The sequence below is a fragment of the Coccinella septempunctata genome, chromosome 5 (genome assembly GCF_907165205.1).
Source record: "Coccinella septempunctata chromosome 5, icCocSept1.1, whole genome shotgun sequence".
Lineage (NCBI taxonomy): Eukaryota > Metazoa > Arthropoda > Insecta > Coleoptera > Coccinellidae > Coccinella > Coccinella septempunctata.
Genome location: NC_058193.1, coordinates 33,377,887 through 33,399,562, shown reverse-complemented (window position 1 = coordinate 33,399,562; position 21,676 = coordinate 33,377,887). Strand labels below are relative to the sequence as shown.

General features: G+C 36.1%; 1 protein-coding gene across 2 annotated transcripts in view; it reads left to right on the top strand.

Moving 5' to 3' along the window:
• Positions 1-21,676, top strand: part of LOC123312982 (cerebellar degeneration-related protein 2) — a 66,758-nt gene that overhangs the window by 16,339 nt on the left and 28,743 nt on the right. The window contains exon 1 of one of the 2 annotated variants that reach the window (XM_044897625.1): positions 16,054-16,253. The exons of the other annotated variant lie outside the window; for it this stretch is intronic. Within the exon in view, the coding sequence (XP_044753560.1) occupies positions 16,187-16,253 (67 nt within the window). The 5' untranslated portion in view covers positions 16,054-16,186. Of the gene's footprint in view, positions 1-16,053; positions 16,254-21,676 lie in introns of those variants that run through there. 2 annotated transcript variants of the gene reach the window in all.

Below are 21,676 nucleotides of genomic sequence, written 5' to 3'. Positions count from 1 at the left end.
CCTAATCCAATTTTGAGCATCATCAAAGGCTCTAAGTTTATATGTTGAATTTTGTATTGATAGTTTTACTAATATTCAGAAGCAATTCTAGTCGAATGACCAAAGAATTGGTATCACTCTGACATTTTGATATCGCGTATATTGTTTGAAATTCCAGATCTCGAAAATTATTCATTGGAAATACCGTTAGATAGAGTGAAACTATTGGAAATGTGACTTCACTTAATGATCGAAAAACTATTCCATTCAGATTTCAATTTTATGTATCATATGAGATCTGGGTGACATCAAGAGTTGATTTATTTAAGAAATGGTGCCTCAGGTGTGGCCAGACTAATTCTGATCTCCAATCGCCATGTGTTTATTCTCAGCCTCAGATAGAAACTGAAGATATGATAATTTCAAATCCGAACTCCAACTAAGACAAAGAACAATAAAGATTTGTTGGAAAATCACAATTCACGACACTGAAATGCATATATTCTCCAAAAAGAAGAGGATATCCGACTCCTATTCAATAAAGTCACAAAACTATCACTTTCAAAATAGGCAAAACACAATGTGAAAGCATGGGAAACCGGCAATTAAAATTATGCGACTCCAAATTAGACATGCTGTAATTATGAATAATCTAGTATGTTCTTTGTAATAAGTACTACGTTCATAAGTTTGTTTTAACAGCTCCTGAGATGTAAATCGTTGACAGAAAAGGAAACTAAACCAAAGCCAGTTTTTCATTATAGTAAATCGAATAATTACAATATAGGACGTCCAACTTCACACTGATATTTACAAATTATTGGTTATTTCTATGGTATGGTAATACTTTCATTATCTGTGAAACCAGTCTGAGTTGAGTTTGAATATTATAGCCAGAAAGTACTTGCATCTTGTTAGATTTCTGGTCAGATCCAGTCCTGGATTATCCACTCCAAGGAGAACGCAACTTACTTTTCAATTAACCAAAAATGGTGCAAGTTATCGATCAAGTTTTTGTACAGTACAGTGCAATATTGCTCGAATGCAACCTCACTTTCTCTGTCGAATGAAAATGAATCTCTTTGTGAGTACCTACCGGCTAAAAGTACCGAATATTGGTTGGTAGAAAGTCAAGTACACCAACAATTGACGAAAAATGCTGCAGTTCTTCACCTTGACTTTGAAAAGTGGTCAACACTTTGGTCGTCTGTTTTTATTCGAGCAGAAATGAAGAAAAATAATTCATGCATATGATAGACAGTGTGTCCCAGACTGATGGAATGTAATTCCATTTCAATTAAAGCACAAATGTAGCCTGTTGAATCCTGAGATTTTTCTGAAACGTCAATCCGAATATCTTGTATATTCGTGACAAGTTTTCGCTCAATCCAAGCTTATAAATCAGATTTAACCATGCCAAAATCATCCGCAACAATTTGTCGAATAATTAACTATGATATAATATCCCTCGAGATGAAAAAACTTTCTTCGTAGTTTGAATATTCATAACTAGATCTGCAGAGTGAGTGTTGGTGTTGAAGAGTGTACCTCGAAAAAGTGCTTTCACCTTACTCAATGCGTACTAATTCATCAGAATATAATGTAATTATTTAGATTGTGAGTAAATAGTTTTACAAGATTAAAAATCATATGAGAATGAAAGTGTGGACGGAAGTCCTATAACAGCAACAATAATTATCGACTTTTTCTACAGGATATTCCAATTATATTCATTCATATTTCTTGGAGTAATTTCCGATTTGTGGCTTGAGTTCGATCGGAGTGTATCATTATGCAAATTTTTCTATTACATTGTTGCACTGAGTTTACTACGAGATCAAAATAATTCATTTTCGGTACTTAAAAATCAATTCCTCCAGTTTTTTATAGATACACCTCTGAACGCATAACAAACGGCTCACTGAGATTGCCAATTGAATTGCCACAAAGCTCTCAGATTTAACAACTCTAGATTTTTTCTTTTGGGGACATTTAAAGTCGGTAATGGACAACATTTTGAAAATCTTTTCGTGTATCATTGCATCTCTCGGTATTGTAGCTGTTCTACTTATCTTCGGGAAAGTACTAACAATAAAGGTCAGGAATACAGCAAGTTGCTGATGTCATCATGCTCACAGGGTTGACACAAATTGATTGCAAACCAAAGTTTACATGAGGGCCGAGACACATTTTATACACTGCGCAAAAAAATTAACGCACATTATGGAAATCTCAAATTTATTCTACAACTGAAGGTGTTCTCAATGATAATTATTTTTATCAGAATTATGCATGCATATGTTATCCACTTTCAACGGTTTTCTTCAATACAGATGTTTTTTCCCAGCTGGAATAAAAAAAGATGATATTCTCAGATTTTGAATGTATTGGCTCCATTCTAAAATGGGTTGTTTTCGATCAATTCTAGTGATCAATAGTTTTTCTTTCGTTTGATTTTCTACACTCGATCGCTATGAAACGCGAAACACGCAATTTGACCCAAAAGGAATGTGACCAAGCCGTAGTTTTGCGAGAAGAAGGGTGGACATACACGAGAATTGCAGAAATGTTTGGAGTTTCCCATACAAGTGTTTCCAGAATGTTGCAGCGATTCAGGGAGACAGGTATGAATGTCCGAAGACCAGGACAGGGTAGACCACGGGTAACAACTGCCATTCAAGAACGTTACTTGAGAGTTTCTTCGTTGAGACAACGGTTTGCAACCGCTCGCCTCCTTCAAATTCAGCTTGAGCAAACTCATGAGGTGTAAATTAGCACTCAGACAACAAGAAATCGCCTCAGAGAATATGATTTAAGGCCTCGTGTCGCGGCAAGAGGCCCAGCTCTTACCCCAGCCCATCGAAGGGCGCGTTTGGATTTTGCGAGAGAGCATATCCATTGGGAAGAGTCAGATTGGGAAAGAGTTCTCTTCACAGATGAGTCTAGATTCTGCCTCTACCATTGTAATCGACGTTCCCTTGTATACAGACGTCCACATGAAAGATATGCTCAGTGCAATTTCCTGAATACTACTGGTTTCGGGGGAGGATCGATTATGGTATGGGGTGGAATATCTTTGACTGCTCGCAAAGACCTAGTGGTCGTTGATAATGGAGCTATGAATGCTGATAAGTATATAAGGAACATTCTTGAAGAGCATGTAGTGCCATTTGCCCCATACATTGGTGAAAATTTCATTTTTATGGACGATAATGCCAGACCCCATCGTGCGCGCATCGTTTAGGAGTACCTTGAAGGGGTTGAAGTCTCTCGAATGGAATGGCCAGCAAGAAGTCCAGATCTCAATCCGATTGAGCAGGTTTGGGACAACCTCAATAGAAGGCTGAGAAGTTCAGAAAATCATCCAGCTACTCTTAATGACTTAGGAATCCAACTCGGAGAAATCTGGGAAGGATTAGATCAGAACATTTTGAGATCACTCATTTCGAGTATGAACCGTCGTTGCCGAGCTGTAATTAACGCAAGGGGTGGAAATACCAAGTATTAAATCACTTATCAGTATTACAGTATTTTGAAAATTGTTCATTTCTCTTCTTTCACATAAGATTCGGTGAAATCCTAAATTTTTCTTCCATTTAATGTGTCTTGTTTCGTTCAAAACCTTTCCGAGAGAACATAAAAAATAAGTTATGAAGTCAATGTAGAGTTAACTTTCATTAAAATTGAGATTTCCAGAATGTGCGTTAATTTTTTCGCGCAGTGTAGTATAGGATCCTCACAAAGATACAGACAAGGTTCCTAAGAACATTGTCGAATGTTCTCAATAAAATCGTCCTTCCATTGATCTAGCGATTCTAGAAAAACGCCAAAACTCCTAATCGAAAGATCCATATCGAATCTCTCACGAAAATCCGCAGATCTTTCACCCACGCATCAATCATCTAATGAAAGTAAAATCCAAGAACGTATAATCAACATTCATCCGATACTTCTGGTTCCTGAGACTTCGCATTGTTACCTCTCAGTGTCAAATATCGAACCATTTTTAGACCGTCGAAAGTAACACCGAAGATGATTGATCTAATCTCCCCTCACTTCTGGTATCGTTTTTTTCGATCGACTTTCCAATGACTCGAAAAAAAATTATCGTAGAATCTATCGAAAGGCGCAGATTGGAAAATTTTCCTATAGGATCTTCGATCTGTCCTCAATCTTATCTTGAGTGATTCCTCTCGTATTAATTTCGAATTGCTGCAATTTCGCCATTGTTCTCGAGATGTTCCCACCGATTTTCAACAACACGCCACAACAATGGGAGGTAAAATCGGGTGTTGAATGGATTTTGTTACTAGAATATTCGCACTTTAGAGCTGGCTTTTTATGTGAAATAACAAGGAATTTCGCAGGCAAATGAAGTTGAAGCCAAGAACACAATGGTAGATTTTCGATGGTGTCCTATAGAGGTTTTATGGGAACTAAGTATTGGTCAGAGAAGTGAAGTATGCAGGGTATCCCAAATTGTTGATTTTTCACGATATTTTCATTTATCTCGAAGTTATAACCAAGCTTTGATATTTTTTCGATTTCGAAAATGTGCCGTGTGGACAAAAGCTGATTTTTTTGGTTATAGATTGGTTTATTGCGAATTGAAAAAACCAACTTTCATCAATCTACCGCCAACAGTTTAGATTTTATGATTTTTTTTCGGCGAAGGTCCAAAATGTCCGATTTTCCATCGACCATAACTTGAAAACTAACCCTTTCAGCAAAATTCTGTTTGCATATTCGTAATCTACGCCCTCGATTTAGTAAAAACTGCAATTCTGTTGGAAATCGAGGAGATCGAAAATTTTTCAAATTTTCCATACATATACAGGGTGTTCCTAAATTAAGCGTACAAACGAAAAGGGGAGATTCCTTAAGTGAGTTTAAGAAAAAAAAGTCCCATTAACATGGGGTCGCAAACGTTTCGTTTTCGAGATACAGATTGTTGAAGTTTGAATTTTTTTGAAGTTTTTTCTTATAGTATCTACACTTCACAAGTTCACAAGATATTCAACTGAAATTTGGCATAGATATTACATTTTAGAGTTCTCACCACGTGACATGGCAATTTCGATAGAAGATCTACAGGGTGATATTTTTTCTGGAACACTGCCACCTGTTCTTCTGCAGAACTTTTTTTTGGTGAGCAAATGTTAATTTGAAAAAATGTAAAAAGAAGCTTTGTTCTTATACTAAACATTTGCTGTAGTTCAGTCCTTTGCGGTCACTTAGTTTTCTTGTTATGATTCTTTTTTAGTTTTACGTTTCTTGTTGTAATACATTTTTTGTTATGATTATACGAGTTTATCGAATCTTTATGAATCATCGCTACAGATCAGGAAAATTTCCATATAAACTGACACTGAATTCATTCACCTCAGCTTACAAAGTTGCCTTCCCATCATAATTTGGATTTTCACGAGGATTTCGAGAGAATCGTTCAAAATTTTTTTTCTCGAAATCGTTGATAGGTACGACAAAACTACAAGAGACCGAAAAGTTTAGTATAAGAACAAAGCTTCTTTTTACATTTTTTCAAATTAACAGTTGCTCACCAAAAAAAAGTGTTCCAGAAAAAATATCACCCTGTAGATGTTCTATCGAAATTGCCATGTCACGTGGTGAGAACTCTAAAATGTAATATCTATGCCAAATTTCAGTTGAATATCTTGTGAAGTGTAGATACTATGAGAAAAAAACTTGAAAAAAATTCAAACTTCAACACTCTGTATCTCGAAAACGAAACGTTTGCGACCCCATGTTTATGGGACTTTTTTTTCTTAAACTCACTCAAGGAATCTCACCTTTTCGTTTGTACGTTCAATTTAGGAACACCCTGTATGCATGGAAAAATTGCGATTTTTTGAAAAATATTTTTGGCCTCCGATCGAAACCAACGTTTTACTGTGCACTAATTCGAAGCCGTAGAACACAAATATGCAAACAGATATTTTTTTAAAAATTTATTTTTCAAGTTATGGTCGATGGAATATACGAAATTTTGGACCTTCTCGGAAAAAATCATAAAATCTAAACTGTTCGCGGTAGATGAATGAAGTGAGGTTTTTCCTATTCGCAAAGAACCAATCTATCACGAAAAAATCAGCTTATGTCCAATGTCTTTTTCTCCATCGAATTCATCGACTCTCTTCCGCATCGAATAAGCAACCGATAAAAATACAAATTCACCAGCTATTTGGCGCACCCTGTATCCGAACAACGCCCGAATACCCAGCACTAACCGTCCGTCTAGAAAGGAGTCTTCTCGAGCAGTCGAAACATTTTTTTTTCCGCGTATAAAAGTGAGAGCGGACCTCGGAAACTCACCTACACACCCACTACATCTCTTGGGAGATTTGCGACGAACCGCTCCAGACTCCGGGCCGGATTTTTGCGCTCGGTCGGACACCTGCAGGGTGTACTTATCGAAAATATCGTCTTTGCTTTCTCTAATCATGCTCGGATGTGGATTTATTGTTATTATCGCGGCGTCGGGCCTGATATGGCTTTTAAAGGGGCTCGGGTCGTTTTCCTGCCCAGCGTGTAATGATCCGGATTAGTTTCCCTGCTTTATCCGGACTTTTGACTTCACTTATCATGAACAACCACTTCTGGACCTCATGATTGTTCTGTGTGAAACACCAGATACATCGGACAATTTCCTAGTACTAAAGGTCGGAGCCATTGCTACATGACCTAAGACAGCCAAGTCCCTCGCTTCGTCTCTTTCATGCACCCTCTATTTGTTGTGAACCAGTAGCGTCAAATTTGGCAACCAGTTACACAGCGTAAGCTAGCAGCGGATACATTATTTCTAGGATGTCCTTCGTTAAATAAAGCTCTTGTTGTTCGCATAGAGTTACTTCGATACTTATTATAATACACATCTTCCTAATGAGATTCTGAACTGAACCAACTCTCCAGTTTGAAACAAACCAATGTGTCATCGTTTCATACACAAAGAACAGTCATTTTCTTTCTTGAAACACGGGTGTTAATTGAGCAAGGAGAAAGGCTTTCGAAGTGTACAGGAATCGAATGAAAGTGAATTAATTCGTTTTGAATTTGCGCTAAAATAATTGAAAAAAGATTATTTATCAATTTGTTTCTGATTACAGTAGAGCTGCGTTAATTTATCTACACGCTTGCAATATGGTGGTAAGTTTAGATTCTCTATGAAGTTGTATATTCACAAAAGAGACTAATCTATTGAGTATTTTCAGTCTAACTTGTAAAAATCTTCCTGGAAGGACTTAAGGTATAGAGCGTTTACTGCAAATGTGTTCGGTTAAGTATGCATTTGACAGAAATGAGATGAGAAAAACATAACTCAATACAGAGCAAGTTAGATGTGAATCATTTTTTGCTTCTTCTTGCACGATTTTCATGGTTTGTCATCAGAATAAATGAACCAAACTTGTAACTTCTGCTTCTGATTTTAGTTATGACTCTGATCGAAATCATTTATCTAGATAATTAAGAGTGTTGAATATATAGAGCAACGAAAGGTACAAATTCACTTTCAGCCCAGATCTGATATCGTTAATTTCAATGATACGACACATTTCATAAAGTGTAGCGCAAAAAATCTTTAAACATCAGGATAATATCGTATTACTCCGCTATCATAACATCAATTATTATAATGAGTCTATGATAATTAAGGCAACCCATTCGAAAACTGCCACAATTCTCGTAAACTTCATCTAGGTTCAACATAGCCAGATATAGAAAAGGCGAATTTATATCCAATCATCGTTATAGTCCTGCAGAACATTTACTTACCCGTGAAAATGACATTAATTATTCGAATCGAGGTGAAAATGCTAAGATATAAAGTCGGATCGAAATCCAATCTACAGTAGGAAGAATTGTTATAACTCAAAGGGATTTTTCACAATATAATTGGATTTCTAATTTCCTACAGGGAACCAGCAATGAAAGCGCTAAGATACAAGTGGAAGCATTAGAATTCTTATATTGCCATTCCTTATAAGTGGAACTAAGTGTATGAAAGTATCTGGAAATCACTTCATTCTCTTTCGAAAATAATTACTCACCAGTAATAAAACTAAATATTTTCAATATTCAACTGATTCTTTATTTCGAGAGTTTCCGAGGTAAAAGTCAGCCAACTTATATTTATAGTTGTGTAAGTATTGTCCTTGATTGATAAGTCCAAATAGCTATACTAAGTGACATGAAGAATTTACAGGAATGAAATAGATTCAGAGTGTAATATATGATCGTCCCGAGTAGGCAACCAACCTTACGCATCAGTGATTGATTGCTTGCCAGAAACTTCATGAAGAGGCGCAGTAAAGTCTTGCAGTTCAATGAAAGAATTTAAGAACTATCGTGAGAATCGATCAGCGATCGATTTAAAACCGATGTTACTCAATAATGTATGCGAAATGCATGTCGATTTCTAATGCTAATATCACATATTCGCATCTACGACGAACAACAAACCAGTTTATGCGGTTTTTGCAGACTTGCTTGCCCCGAATGGGATTTTGAAATCAAATTTATTACTTATGCTCGTTTCATTCTCATACGTGTAACGTGGATGAATGAATGAATGGAATTATTCACAGATATTACACAACACTATAAGGAATGGTTGCAAAGCTGCATTCCAGATAGGAACAAATTTTCAGACTGATCGATGTATCTCATGATAAAACTCTTTTTTCTACAACGTATCCTAAAACTGTGGGAGTCACCAAGTTTTCACAGATTTCCAGGAAGCTATATCACACTGATATAATGAAATCAAAGGCATTCCTAGGGGTGTAAAACCACTCTCATCTGGCTTCAGACATCCAAAATAAAAAAGGGATAATTTTTTGATTCGAGGAAATTTATAACCCACATGAAATATGTAGGGTGATACGACAACTCCAGAGTTTTTCCAAACTATATTTAGCTTGACAAGTGAAAAGACTCACAAATACAATATTTCGAAAAAATCAACTTCAACGAACTCCAGTTCAAGAGTTATCGTGCTCAGGAATGTGTCGATAGACTTTATCTAAGATCCATTAAATTGTGGGAATGTGGTGTTTCTTAACGGTTGAATTGACACGACACGAATGATTGCAATAAACGGAAAAAGGATATTTATACTGGATTCTGAATGAAAATGGAACCGGGTTTGCCAAATGAATGATACACGTAAGAATGCTGTATGAATTTGTGCAATTGAGCGTTAAGTTGTAGTTGTGCTGACCACTTATCTCATAGTATGCGAAATTTTGTTACAATGTTTTAAAAATAACAAGCAAATTAGTTCGAGAATAGATAAAGCGGTTCTTATCGAAAAAAAGGTCGTCAACTCCAAGATTTAACACTTCCTCTTGACAAACTCTGCAGGATGTTACTTTTGGTTTTTATCTGAACAACTTGAATAATATAATTGGAGCTCTACAATGGTTATTGCCTAATTTTGAGGCAAATTTTTGAAGCAGCCACTTGTCTTTTGAAAAATGCTAATATGATGATGAAAATCTAACCGAAGAGAGATAGGCTTTCTATTTCACTTCTTGATATCTGACGCTGTTTTCGAGAAACATTTATTTTTTAATTTTTCTCTTCTGAGTGAACTTTGGGTTCTTGGAAAACCACTTGTGTGCAGTGAGGAAACATTCATTCTCTTAATATTCTATAGGAGAGTAATAGAATGTTGTCACAAGAGCAAATAGACCGTTTAAGGGAGGGTTTTTTATAATCTTAGATTTTAGAATTAAAATGGAAAATTTGGTGGGAAATGAGTACCTACCAAACCTACCTTTTAATGTTTTTGCAAGAATGCATAGTGGAAACATGAGAAAGAAAGCATGAAAGTTCAATTCTAGTGAATTGACCCCCGATAAAAACTTCCACAATATGAAATTTCTATCTTTCTCCGCCTCCATCTCAATATCGACAAGACCGTTATAAAAGCCATGTCCTGTTAATGGTTATCAGAATCGAGCAAAAAGTGACATTTAACATCAATATAAGGCACCATTCCTTCCATGTTGAATGTCTCGCTCTGACATGGGAATTTCGTTCTGCCAATCGGTTTAGGCACGATTTTACTATTTTTAACGTTCGCTGATCGAGGTGGTTGTCTTCTATCAAGCATTTAACTCACTTTCACTGATTTTCTGGCCAGAGCGATCCCGTGTATCTGCCAGGTTCAAAGGAAATCTTGAAAAAAAAAAAAACGTGCAGAACGGAAGAACTATTATTTTATCGTGGTTTTGGTGGAATTTCTGTAGCAGGAACGGACTTCAGGTCAGGAATTAGTAGATTTAGAGGGTTAGTAACAACATGAAAAGAAAACAAGTAAAAATTTTGCAACATAAGAGGTAAGCAGATTTACGAAGATATCAAGGGTATGAAAGAATGAATGTCCTCTGTATGCGACCGTGAAAAATTGAACTGCGAGCTTCAAAAGAGGTAAATTTTCCACAGAAGATGATGACCGATCGGGCCAGTTTCTGTGTCAGTCCCCGAAAATATCGATGCAGTTCATGACATGATTTTATCAGACCGTCGAATTGGGCTAAAACGGATATCTAAAGCACTGATTATTTCATACGAACGCTTTCATTATATAGTTCACGTCAATTTGGACATGAGAAAAATTGCTGCAAAATGTATCCCCAAATGTTTGAATGTTGACCAAAAGCGTGCAAGGGTAGAAGCATCGCGTTCGATCTGTGCTCGATTTGAAACGATGTAGACTTCTTAAACCGAATTGTTACTATGGATGAGACTTGGGTACATTTCTACGATCCAGAAACAAAGCAACAATCGATGGAATGGCGACACTCTGGTTCTCCAAGACCTAGAAGTTTCGTGTCCAAAATCCTGCTGGAAAAGTTCTTGCTTCAGTTTTTTGGGATTGCCATCTAGTAATCATGATTGATTTTTTGGATAAGGGTAGAACAATCACCGGAGATTACTATTCGACATTACTGACCACTCTACGGGAAAAAATTCAAGAGAAAAGAAACGGAAAGCTATCTAAAGGTGATTTGTTTTGGCAGGACAACGCCCATGCCCACAAATAATAGGCCTGTTTTGGTTCGCTTTTAGGATGGTTCCAGAACGGTTCAAAACAGTCGCACATTTATTTATTCAGCGTAAGCTCGCGCGTAGCATGCGTGTAGCTTCCCATACCATTGCTGCTCCACTACTTTGAACCGATTCAGAACCGCCTCAAGTGCGAACCAAAACAAAGCTCTTATGTTGCCATGCAAAAAATTCGTGATTTAGGGTTTGAATTACTAGAACACCCCCCTTATTCACCAGATTTGGCTCCATTCGGCTATCATCTCTTTTCCAACTGAAAAAAGTTTAAAAGGTCGTAAATTTTCTTCCAACGAGGAGAAAATAAAATCTGTGGAGGTCTGGCTTGCAGAGCAAGAAGAAACTTTTCTTTGAAAGGTCTAGAGACGTTGCAGATTCGCTGTAATAAATGTATCCAATTCAGAGGAGAATATGTTGAGTAATGAAACATTTTGACATTGAAATTTTGTTTGATTGGATTGTAGGCTAAGAATTTTTCAATATATCCTCGTACCACCAAATAATCATGAACAAATTTGTACCCAGTAACTGAACAAATCACCATATTCCCCTGATATGGCTCCGGTACACTTTTTTCTCTTTCCAAACTCCGAGGCATTCGTTTTAAGTCCTGTGTACGGTCCTGCAACTCTTATCGCTCACAATTCCTGACGATGTAGTATATGTTTGATGAATTTCTCTAATGAAGAACGTGATTTGGTCGTTTGACTAGGTCGTAACGGATTTTTGCGACACAGAACGAAGATACCATGGCACATCTCACTTTTACCCTAGGAATTAAACCACGAAGCCGGGGTTTCGTTCTGCAACAGGCTAATGACGTGATTGAATCAATCCATCACCTGATCGGTCACGGCAAATTGAGATGAAATCTTCCTCCAGTTTTCGATCTCTACGACTCGTGGAAAATGCAAGTGACGGAGATGAGAGTGGATTCCGGTTAGCTAGGCGGAAGTCATTATGTAGATCCAATTAATCAGCTTCTTTTGTTGCTATAGCAGTGTCTTGTTTAGAGGTTGTCTCGTTAAGTTGTTAACTGTGGCTTTAATCGTAACTATTTTCCTGTTTTTTTCTTGATTCCTGAAGGGAAATCAGACATTCGTTTTCTGAAGGGTGTCCTTTTTTGTCATCTATTATTATTGTCATATCCTGATTTGAACAAAATGTTTGTTACCATAGTTAATGAATTTTTTTGGCCATATACGTTTAAGATTATGAGATTCTACTCAGTCAATTTAAGGATTTAAGATTTAGGGCATTATTGATGATTTATGTAATGGAAAATTTCATCAAAAACCATGGTCCTTCTAGCGTAGCCTTGAGGGCCATTTGGCTGGTAAAATTTCCGCTTACCAATGGCAGACCTGCTTGTCAAATGGGGTTCGGACAGAAAGCATAATTTCAAGGCATTATCGAACTGTTGAAAAAGAGATTAAACTCCAAGATTAGTGAGTAGTTAGTTGATTTGAACATTTAAAGGGCTTCATTCCAGCAACCCCTTTACACGCAAGAACTTTATGCGTGGCACGCTTCACTTTCGTTCGTTCCCCTCTTGTTCTACCACCATTGGCGTCCCTTTTCTCAATACTCAAGGGTACAAAATGCTATTTTTTTAAATTGATGTATTATTGACTTATTATGAATTAAGTGAGCTAAAACCAGCCGACAGAGTTGTTTATTGGGTACTTATGGGATAGTATACTGGACTTTGGTGTACCACAGTGACTCAGATCAGATATTCCATGTTTTCCGTTAATTTTTCATTTATAATTTATAATTAAGCATTTTCGTTCTTTACTAATATATTTTTTATTTGATTACAGGTGAGTTTTCGCTGCATATCTAGTTCTCGACCAATTGGTAGGGGGTAAGTTTTCCGTTCGTATTCGAGATTGACTTCGATATATACAGAGTGCGCAAGTTATCTCTGGATAAAACAGAGGCAACTTGAAACAAAATTCCCATTGAGAGATTACCTTCTATTGTGAGTTTCTTGAAGATTCTAATGTCTTGTAATGTTTCACAATTTTTCAACTCAAAACAAGTTACATCTTGAGAACTGTAATCTTAATCGGAAATCTTTGCTATGGTATACAAAGATTTTTGATGAAGATGATAGTTTTCAAAGTATGCTATATTTTGGTGAGAAAAAAGTGACATAATAGTCCATACTCTTTTGGAATTTTTTGTTCCAAATAGCCTGTAGAATCAGATTGTGAAATTTGGCCAGAGATAAATTGGCATCCTATATAATATACAGGGAGTCTTTGACTCTTACAAATATTTCAACAGTAGATTCTTGAGGTTTAAAGAAACACTTTTGTACTTTATCATTTTTTCCGAATCGGCTGGCTTCAAAAGATACAGGCTGTTGAAAAACCAAAAAAATTGTTACAATCTCACAAACCGTTTTATCGAATTAAATGAATTTCGAAATATGCTTTCTCATTCATTTGATGAATCTTTTGTGAACACAAGATATCACCCACGTCTTCCATTTTTCTCATTATGACCATTACGTACCATAAAAATACCAAGAATTCAAACAGTGGCGTAGCTTGCCTTAGAGGGGCCCCGTATCAAAATATGTTGAGGGATCCTAAGGAAGGGTGAAGTAAAAATAAAAGTAGCAAAAAATGTTCGATTAGTATCGAAATGATTATATGTACTTATAATTAAAAGTTCTAACTCATACTTGGTGCTGGGAGCGAAATAATACACAAACAAATAACATACAAACAATATAAAATAATATACAAACAACATAAAATGATAAACAAACAAATAATAAACAAAAAATACCAAAAATTAAAGATACGCTTTTCCAGCATTTATTTCAGCAAATCTATTTATCAAATGAGCCATAGCTGATGACGATTTAAGTTTTTTAAGTTGTTCCCCTTCTATTGACAATAATGACATGTCTGACAGCCGTTCCTGTCCCATAGAATTCCTCTGATAATTTTTTATGAGTTTTAATTTTGAAAAATTCCTTTCAGCGATTGCAGTTGTAACTGGAATGATCTAAAATAAAAGGCATGCAGTAATATCGTCCAGAAAACTGGATGCAAGGCTATTGAATTTTATCAGGACTAATTCTAAAAGTTCTTTGATGGCACGAATTTTCTGAATTTCAGATTTTAAGTATTCGTATCTATCTGAATGATAGATTCGGTGTAATGAACGGGATTTTGAAATGAATGGTTGTTTTAGCAGTTATTTTCAAAAATGCTACTGTAAAACCTGTAAGAGGTTTTGAATAACATTTTTAGGAATTTTTTGCTTACAGACATTCGGGGGCCCCTAAAACCTGGGGGCCCCGTATCACTGATACCGCTGATACCGCGGTAGCTACGCCCCTGAATTCAAAGAACTCAACTGTTGAAACTGAGTTGGACGCTATCTAATGAATATTTGACCGTTTTGTAAAATACAAGTATTCTTCATTTTTTCTCGTAAAATGCGCCGTTTTCGAGTAATTTGATGTTCAAAAAAAAAAATATCTGTGGAATTCGAAAAATTGGGCAATTTGACAGAATGCAACTCTGTTCAAAAGATCCACAGATACGTAGATTCAGCTAGTTATTTGGAAGATTTTTCCTGGCTTGGCACAGCTCATTGTGAAAATTTAAATTGTCTTTATCTTTTTATCAGGTCCGAATCGGAAAAAATGGTACAGGAAAAGTGTGTTTCTTTTGACCACAAGAATCTACTGTTCAAATATTTGTACGAGTCAAAGACTCACCCTGTATGTATACCTATTCCTAAAGTATTTTTCTCGTTATTAAACATTTTCGTGAATTAGAACTCAGACTGATGGTTCTGTAGAACGCTAGCTAAATTTCTGTTGAAGAGGAATGATAATTTATTGATTATCTATATGGAAAAGTCATTGTTATGAAATTAATGAGCAACATTGGAATTCAGGTGTTCGAAATTACTATTTTATTATAATTAAGTTCCTTGTTTCTATGTTTCTCCATCATAAAGTGCATTATTCAAATGAATACATTCATTATTGATGTGAAGAACTGTTTTCAAGCACCTAATATTCAAAGAAATGTCTAGAAATTTCTCGATTGTGACATTTATTTATAGGATCATGCCGATTTCAAGTATTCCTAATGTGAAATTCCGACTTATACTCAAGTAACAAGTAGAACCTATCTCAATTCTTTCTAGAATACGAAAACTTGATAAGAAACAACTGATATATTCCCCACAAACATATCTGAAGTTCCTTAACTACTGAATGGAAGGCTCATTAGTTTTATCGTCCTTCAATGAAATTTTCAACGCGTTTTCCATCTTTAAGGTGAAAATCCGATATAAACGTACTGAACATGCCACAAACATAGAGATATTTTGTAGAAGAATAAAGGATCAAATATTCATATCAGTAGGGGGTAAAAAAGGGAACTTTTCTCAAGTTTTCTTGATATTTCGTAGGAAACGAGGTTATCCGCCCACCTTCTCAAAAATCACTTAATTTTTCCCCCATTGGTGGCCAATTACAAGACCTTCTTCTGGATGAGCCGGATTTCCAACAATTGGCCTTTAAGGTTTTGTGGATTCGTCATTTGCTGCATGAACCTTCTAGTAAAGTACCTCCCTGATTCGGGGACTTTAGAGGGGTGAAAACAAGAACCAAAAAATATCGCAAAGGGTTTGTTTCACTCCCACCCTGTATAAAGGTCAACTAGAACCATCCCCCCTTCCGACTCGGGGACAAAACCGACTTCTGCCTCCCCAAAACCGACCCCAACGATAAAACACCCCGTCTACACCCCTGAAAACCCCCCCACGTCCCTCGCCGCCCCGACGCCAACCACCCCAAGACGACCGACGTCGCTTCGACGCGTCGCAGCGCGATCGATACCCTCGCCCAAAACGCGCCTGAGCCCGAGACCGAGGAAATCCTTGTCCGTACACATCAAGTTAGCCTTGCCGCCGCCGTCAGCTGTTTTCGAAAACAAAGTCCAGTCGCGAAATCGTCGCCCGCTAAGATACCGAGCCGGACCGCGACAAAAGCGACAGTTTTAATTTTTAATCGCGAGTTAAAGGTCGACGCGGAGTTTTACACGCACGAGTGGGAAAAGGTGATGGATTAGAGGTGAACATGCTGAAGGGCGGGTTCAAATCGGAGTATCAGGAAGACGAATTCGGCAACAGGACCATTCTGGACGGTGAGTATGGGAATTTGGACGGAATACCGCCGTCGGTGCCGGTTCTCGTGGAGATGAGTCAACCAGAATTGCGGTATGTCTGCTTGCTGAGCGGGAATACCAGTAGACGGTTAAGTGGTTTGAGAACAGACGACCGTGAAATCGGTCCAAGACTATAAAGCAGAAGTTCCACTCACCACTGTCTAATCTGTGTGAAAAAGGATCTTCGATCCTCGAGGAATGCCGGAATTTCATGGAGTACATCCAGTAGATCTCCTATACTTCATTCACTTTTATTTTAGCAGTCGGTTGGCCATGGAAATTTGACACATTTCACTCTGTATAGTACGAAAATGTGGGGTTATGAAGGTTGTCAAAACATTTTTGGGTTTTAAATCAACCTTATGTTGCCCGTTCTACGTAAAAGTTTCTGTTATTACGTATTTTATCACAATGTCGAATCTTTTCGGAAAATATGTGGCGAACATAATTGAAGTTTATACAAACTGATTGAAGGCATACCAAATCCAGTTATTTGCATGGAAAATACAAGAGATCAGTATAATATCATAATATGCACTAGCTTGAGGAGAGTTAATGTTCGTTATCTTTTTTGACTTACATCATTTGTAGATTTCGAAAATATTAACACGAAGATGAAATGCATATGATGCAGAGGTTGGGAATGGGTATCTCCCGAAGGAATAAACAGATAATTACAAGAGTGTTAAATTCTTCAACAAAAATCATCTTGCATCAATATAAGTAAAAGGAATTGAAAGAAGTTTCAATTAAGATGAACTTCACCTTTGAACAAAAATTTCACATGAATAAACAAGTAACAGGGCAACTTTCGCGTATTTGTGGCTATTCATCTTAATACATTGATGTAATAATAATAATTATAGGTATTTATTAGTACCTTAAGACATTTACATTGTATAGGACAAGTCAAATGAAAAATAGAAAAATCCATTTTAGGCAACTTATTCTCCGATGACATTTATCGAAAATCCTGTAGTAAACTTTTCGCATTAATTCACTCAAACATAAAATTCTCAAATGCCACCACTTTTTTGGGTCTCCCAATAGAAGGAAATTCTTTGTCATTCTCTTCCTTTCTGATTGTGGAAATATCCAGCTGAAATATATGTCGTTTAGATTCAGATGAAACATTACATGAATCCTCTTAAATTGAATATGTTCGCTACCGTCTGACCTATTGTGGATTTTAGAATATCAGGGTATAACTATTTGAATGACCGGACCTGAATTCTAAATAGCACTTCCTGAAACCCTGTTTTTTTTTCAATCACTTTCGGCATTTTCGTAATAAATATTGATATTAGTTGTGGCAACGGCGTTATGACATTAACGACATTTCATGAGTGCCAACCTAACTTCGTTCTAGTTACAAAAACTTGAGAAAATTATTTCATGGCCAACCGACTGCTAAAATAAATTTGAATGAAGTATACGCACAGTTTCTCTGTTTATTGCCCCATTTTCGAGCCTTAAAACGAGTCGATCAGAGCTCAGAGCTGGGAGGAACTTCACCGGACTTTTCTCGATATTTGGACCAAATTTCATCGGTAGTTTGGGAGGATGGGAGACATTCCATGATAAACGAGAGTCTTCATTTGATTTTAAACGGGGTGAGTCTTGGACTCGTGAAGATATTTTATCAGTGGATTCTTGAGATCAAAAGAAACACTTTTTTCCTATACCATTTTTTCAGATTCGGCCCTGATAAAATAATATTGCCATTTTGAATTTTCATAATGTGCTGTGCCACCCCTGGAAATTACCTTCAGAATAACTAGCTTGCGGCCGGTTTCATAATCAACCTAAAGTAGCTTTAATTTTGAAGCTTCCTTTTACCCTACTAACGCCCAGTTTCATAATAATCAAATTTGAAGTCACTTTAAGCTTAAAGCTTTCTTTAGTGCGGTTACGGCCGGTTTCATAATCAAACCTAAAGTCGCTTTAATTTTAAAGCTTCCTTTAACCCTACTAAAAATGACAGTAAAGGAAGCTTTAAGCTTAAAGTGACTTTTAATTTGATTATGAAACTGGACGTTAAAGGAAGCTTTCAAATTGAAGGGACTTAAGGTTTGATTATGAAACCGGCCATAAAAATGACATAATGACATAAAAATGAGTCCAGTTTCATAATCAAATTTAAAATCACTTCAAGCTTAAATCTTCCTTTAGTGTCATTTTAAGTAGGGTTAAAGGAGACTTTAAAATTAAAGTGACTTTAGGTTTGATTATGTAACCGGCCGTAAAGGAAGCTTAAAGTGACTTTAAATTTGATTATGATACTAGACGTGAATATGTCCACACATCTGTAGATCTTGTGAACAGAGTTGTATTCAGCCAAAGTACCAAATTTTTCAAATTTCACAGATACTTTTTAATTTTTGAACATCAAATTACTTGAAAACGTCGCATTGTACAAGAAAATATGAAGAATACTTTTATTTTATAAAACGTTCAAATATTCATTAGATAGCATCCAACTTAGTTTCAAGAGTTGGGTTCTTTGAATTTTTGGTATTTTTATGGTACGTAATGGTCATAATGAGAAAACTGGAAGACGTGGGTGATATCTTGTTTTCGAAAAAGATTCATCAAATAAATGGAAAACTGTATTCCGAAATTCATTTCATTTGACGAAACCGTTTGTGAGATATTACTAGAAATAACATTTTTTTATGGTTTTTCAACAGCCTGTATCTTTTAAACCGATCCGATTCGGAAAAATGGTGAAGGAAAAAAGTGTTTCTTTTCACCACTAAAATCTACTGTTAAAATATTTGTACGAGTCAAAGACTCATCCTGTATACAGGATGTCCCAAAACTAGTAAATCAAACGTCACACCACGATAGAGTAGACCGAATATTATCGAATGACACCAACATTAGTTCAACGAAAATGTACCGTTTTCAAAATAATCAGAATTTTATTAAAATACCTAAAGTTGCCGATTTTCCAACTTTTTCTTAATCACAGGGCCAGTTTGTGAAAAAGGATATCGATTGTAAATTATATTGAACTAAAATTATTGTTTTATCTCCCCTAATTGAAATTATTTTAAGTAGTTAATCGATAACCTAAGTAAATTAAATTAAAACAATTGCTTTTCCTACATGATTTTCATTACTCAGAATAAACCCCCTCTATAGGGGAGAAAAACGCTATCCTTAATCACAAATTGGCCTCGTGATTGAAAAAATAGTTCGAAAATCGGCAACTTTAGGTTAGGTTTTTTCAGAAACGGTACATTTTCGCTCAACTAATGTTGGTGTCATTCGATAGTATTTGATCTACTCTATCGTGGTGACGTTTGATTCACTAGTTTTGGGACATAACAATCTGATACAAAAACCTCTCCAAAATCAACCGACTATTTTTATATACCGTTGGAAACTTTTGTAGAACCCACGCCAGAAAAAATATTATCTTTCGCGAATCATAATAGAAAAGTCAAAGTTTATTTGTTGAGGAGGTTGTTCAAATTCCAATATCTGACTCATCAGTTCTACAGAATACAATACGGACGCTTATTCAATTAGTTTAAGTACTGAAATCTATCCTATTATTACAGGAGGTCCTTTGTTATCTCTTTACATGTATACGAAAAGGTTTTAACCGACAATAAAGAAGTGAAATATGATCATTACACACAAAAATCGTTGTTTCAGTACATATCCATTATAAACGTTGGAAATTAAAGATTTACGACCACTCATGGAAGATTAAAATGTTGAAATAAGAGGTTTCCAAAATCAAAATACCATTTGATATACAGGGTGAGTAAAAAGTGACGCACAAAATTTGTATCTTGCGCAGTTTAAAATGCACATAAAACTTCTCATTATTCCAGTTGAACATTGTATTTAACACACCACTGAAGTCATTTTTATCCCCATTGAAATGAGAGTGAACTTGCTGTGCACGTTTCAATTCGATGTTATGACAAGATACAGAATGAATTTCGTGAACAACTTTTCTATTTTACAATTAATGGAATGTGCTCCTTCTGCGCAGTACGTATCATAATCTAATTTACGATAAACGTGAGCAAACCTTTATTTTGGTCCTTCACATGATCACGTCAATTTTTATCTTCTCACCACATCTCGATTTTCCTCCGAGACCTTCGCAGTCCAGACTGAACGAAATGCTCTATTGGCCAACGATTCGTTATGTTAGCTAACTTGACGGATTAATAAGGCTCATGCAGGGTAAAAATTCCGCTAATGAGAACAATGCAGTAAAAGTCGTAGTCGATTGAGCTGTTTCATAATTCTTCTTGGTCTAATCAACCTAGGTGAGTTTGCTTTTCCCAGGTAGAAAACCGAAGAGCATCCCAAACTCCTTTCTTGTATATATTTGTAGTTCATATATTTGCCAATCTCAATTTGCCAATTTCTCGCATTCTCATCGACAAGTAGTCTTATTGTTTAATGAACTGAACGGTACCTACCTGTCGTCTGGTGTTGCATAATTTTCTATTTATTCATGCAAATTGTATTTGTGAATTGGAAATAATATGGGTGACGCAATAACCTGAGTTCCTATCGTTTTTTCATCTTTGTCCTCTTATAAACATCATGGATTCTCAAGGTGGTCCATGTTTCGATGAGGTGCGAAGATCAATCATAAAAAATTTAAATATTAGGTGCAAGAAACACACTGGTCAAAAATTGTTGCAATATTCAACATCGTTTGTTTGATTTCCTTTATATACAGGGAGAATCCTAGACTCGTACAAATATTTAACAGCAGATTATTGAGGTCGAAAGAAACACTTTTTTCCCATGCCATTTTTTCCGATTCGGCTCTGATAAAAAGATACAGCCGTTTTAAGTTTTCACACTACACATCTGTGGATCTCTTAAACAGAGTTGTATTCAGACAAAGTACCCAATTCTTCAAATTTCACAGAGACTTCTTAATTTTTGAACAAATATTCATTAGATAGCATCCAACGTAGGTGCAAGAGTTGGGTTCTTTGCTTTTGGTATGGTACATCATGATGATAATGAGAAAACTGGAAGACGTGGGTTACATCTTGTGTTCAAAAAAGATTCGTTCCTGAGATGGAACTGAAAATAACATTTGTTATGGTTTTTCAACAGCCTGTACCTTTCGACCTGAGCTGATTTGGAAAAATTGTAAAGAATTAATGTGTTTCTCTTGACCTCAAGAATCTACTGTTAAAATATTTGTATACGAGTCAAAGACTCACCCTGTATAATTATACAGACATGTACGAAAATTATACACCTAAATTTTTGAGCAGCATATACGTACTTATATGCCAACAAAATTAGACATTTGTAGCGAGCTAGACAAATGGTTAATTACGAATTAATTTTAGTCCAATATTTCTTTTATGCATATTTTCAATTATAAAAATTTGTGCTCTGTTGAA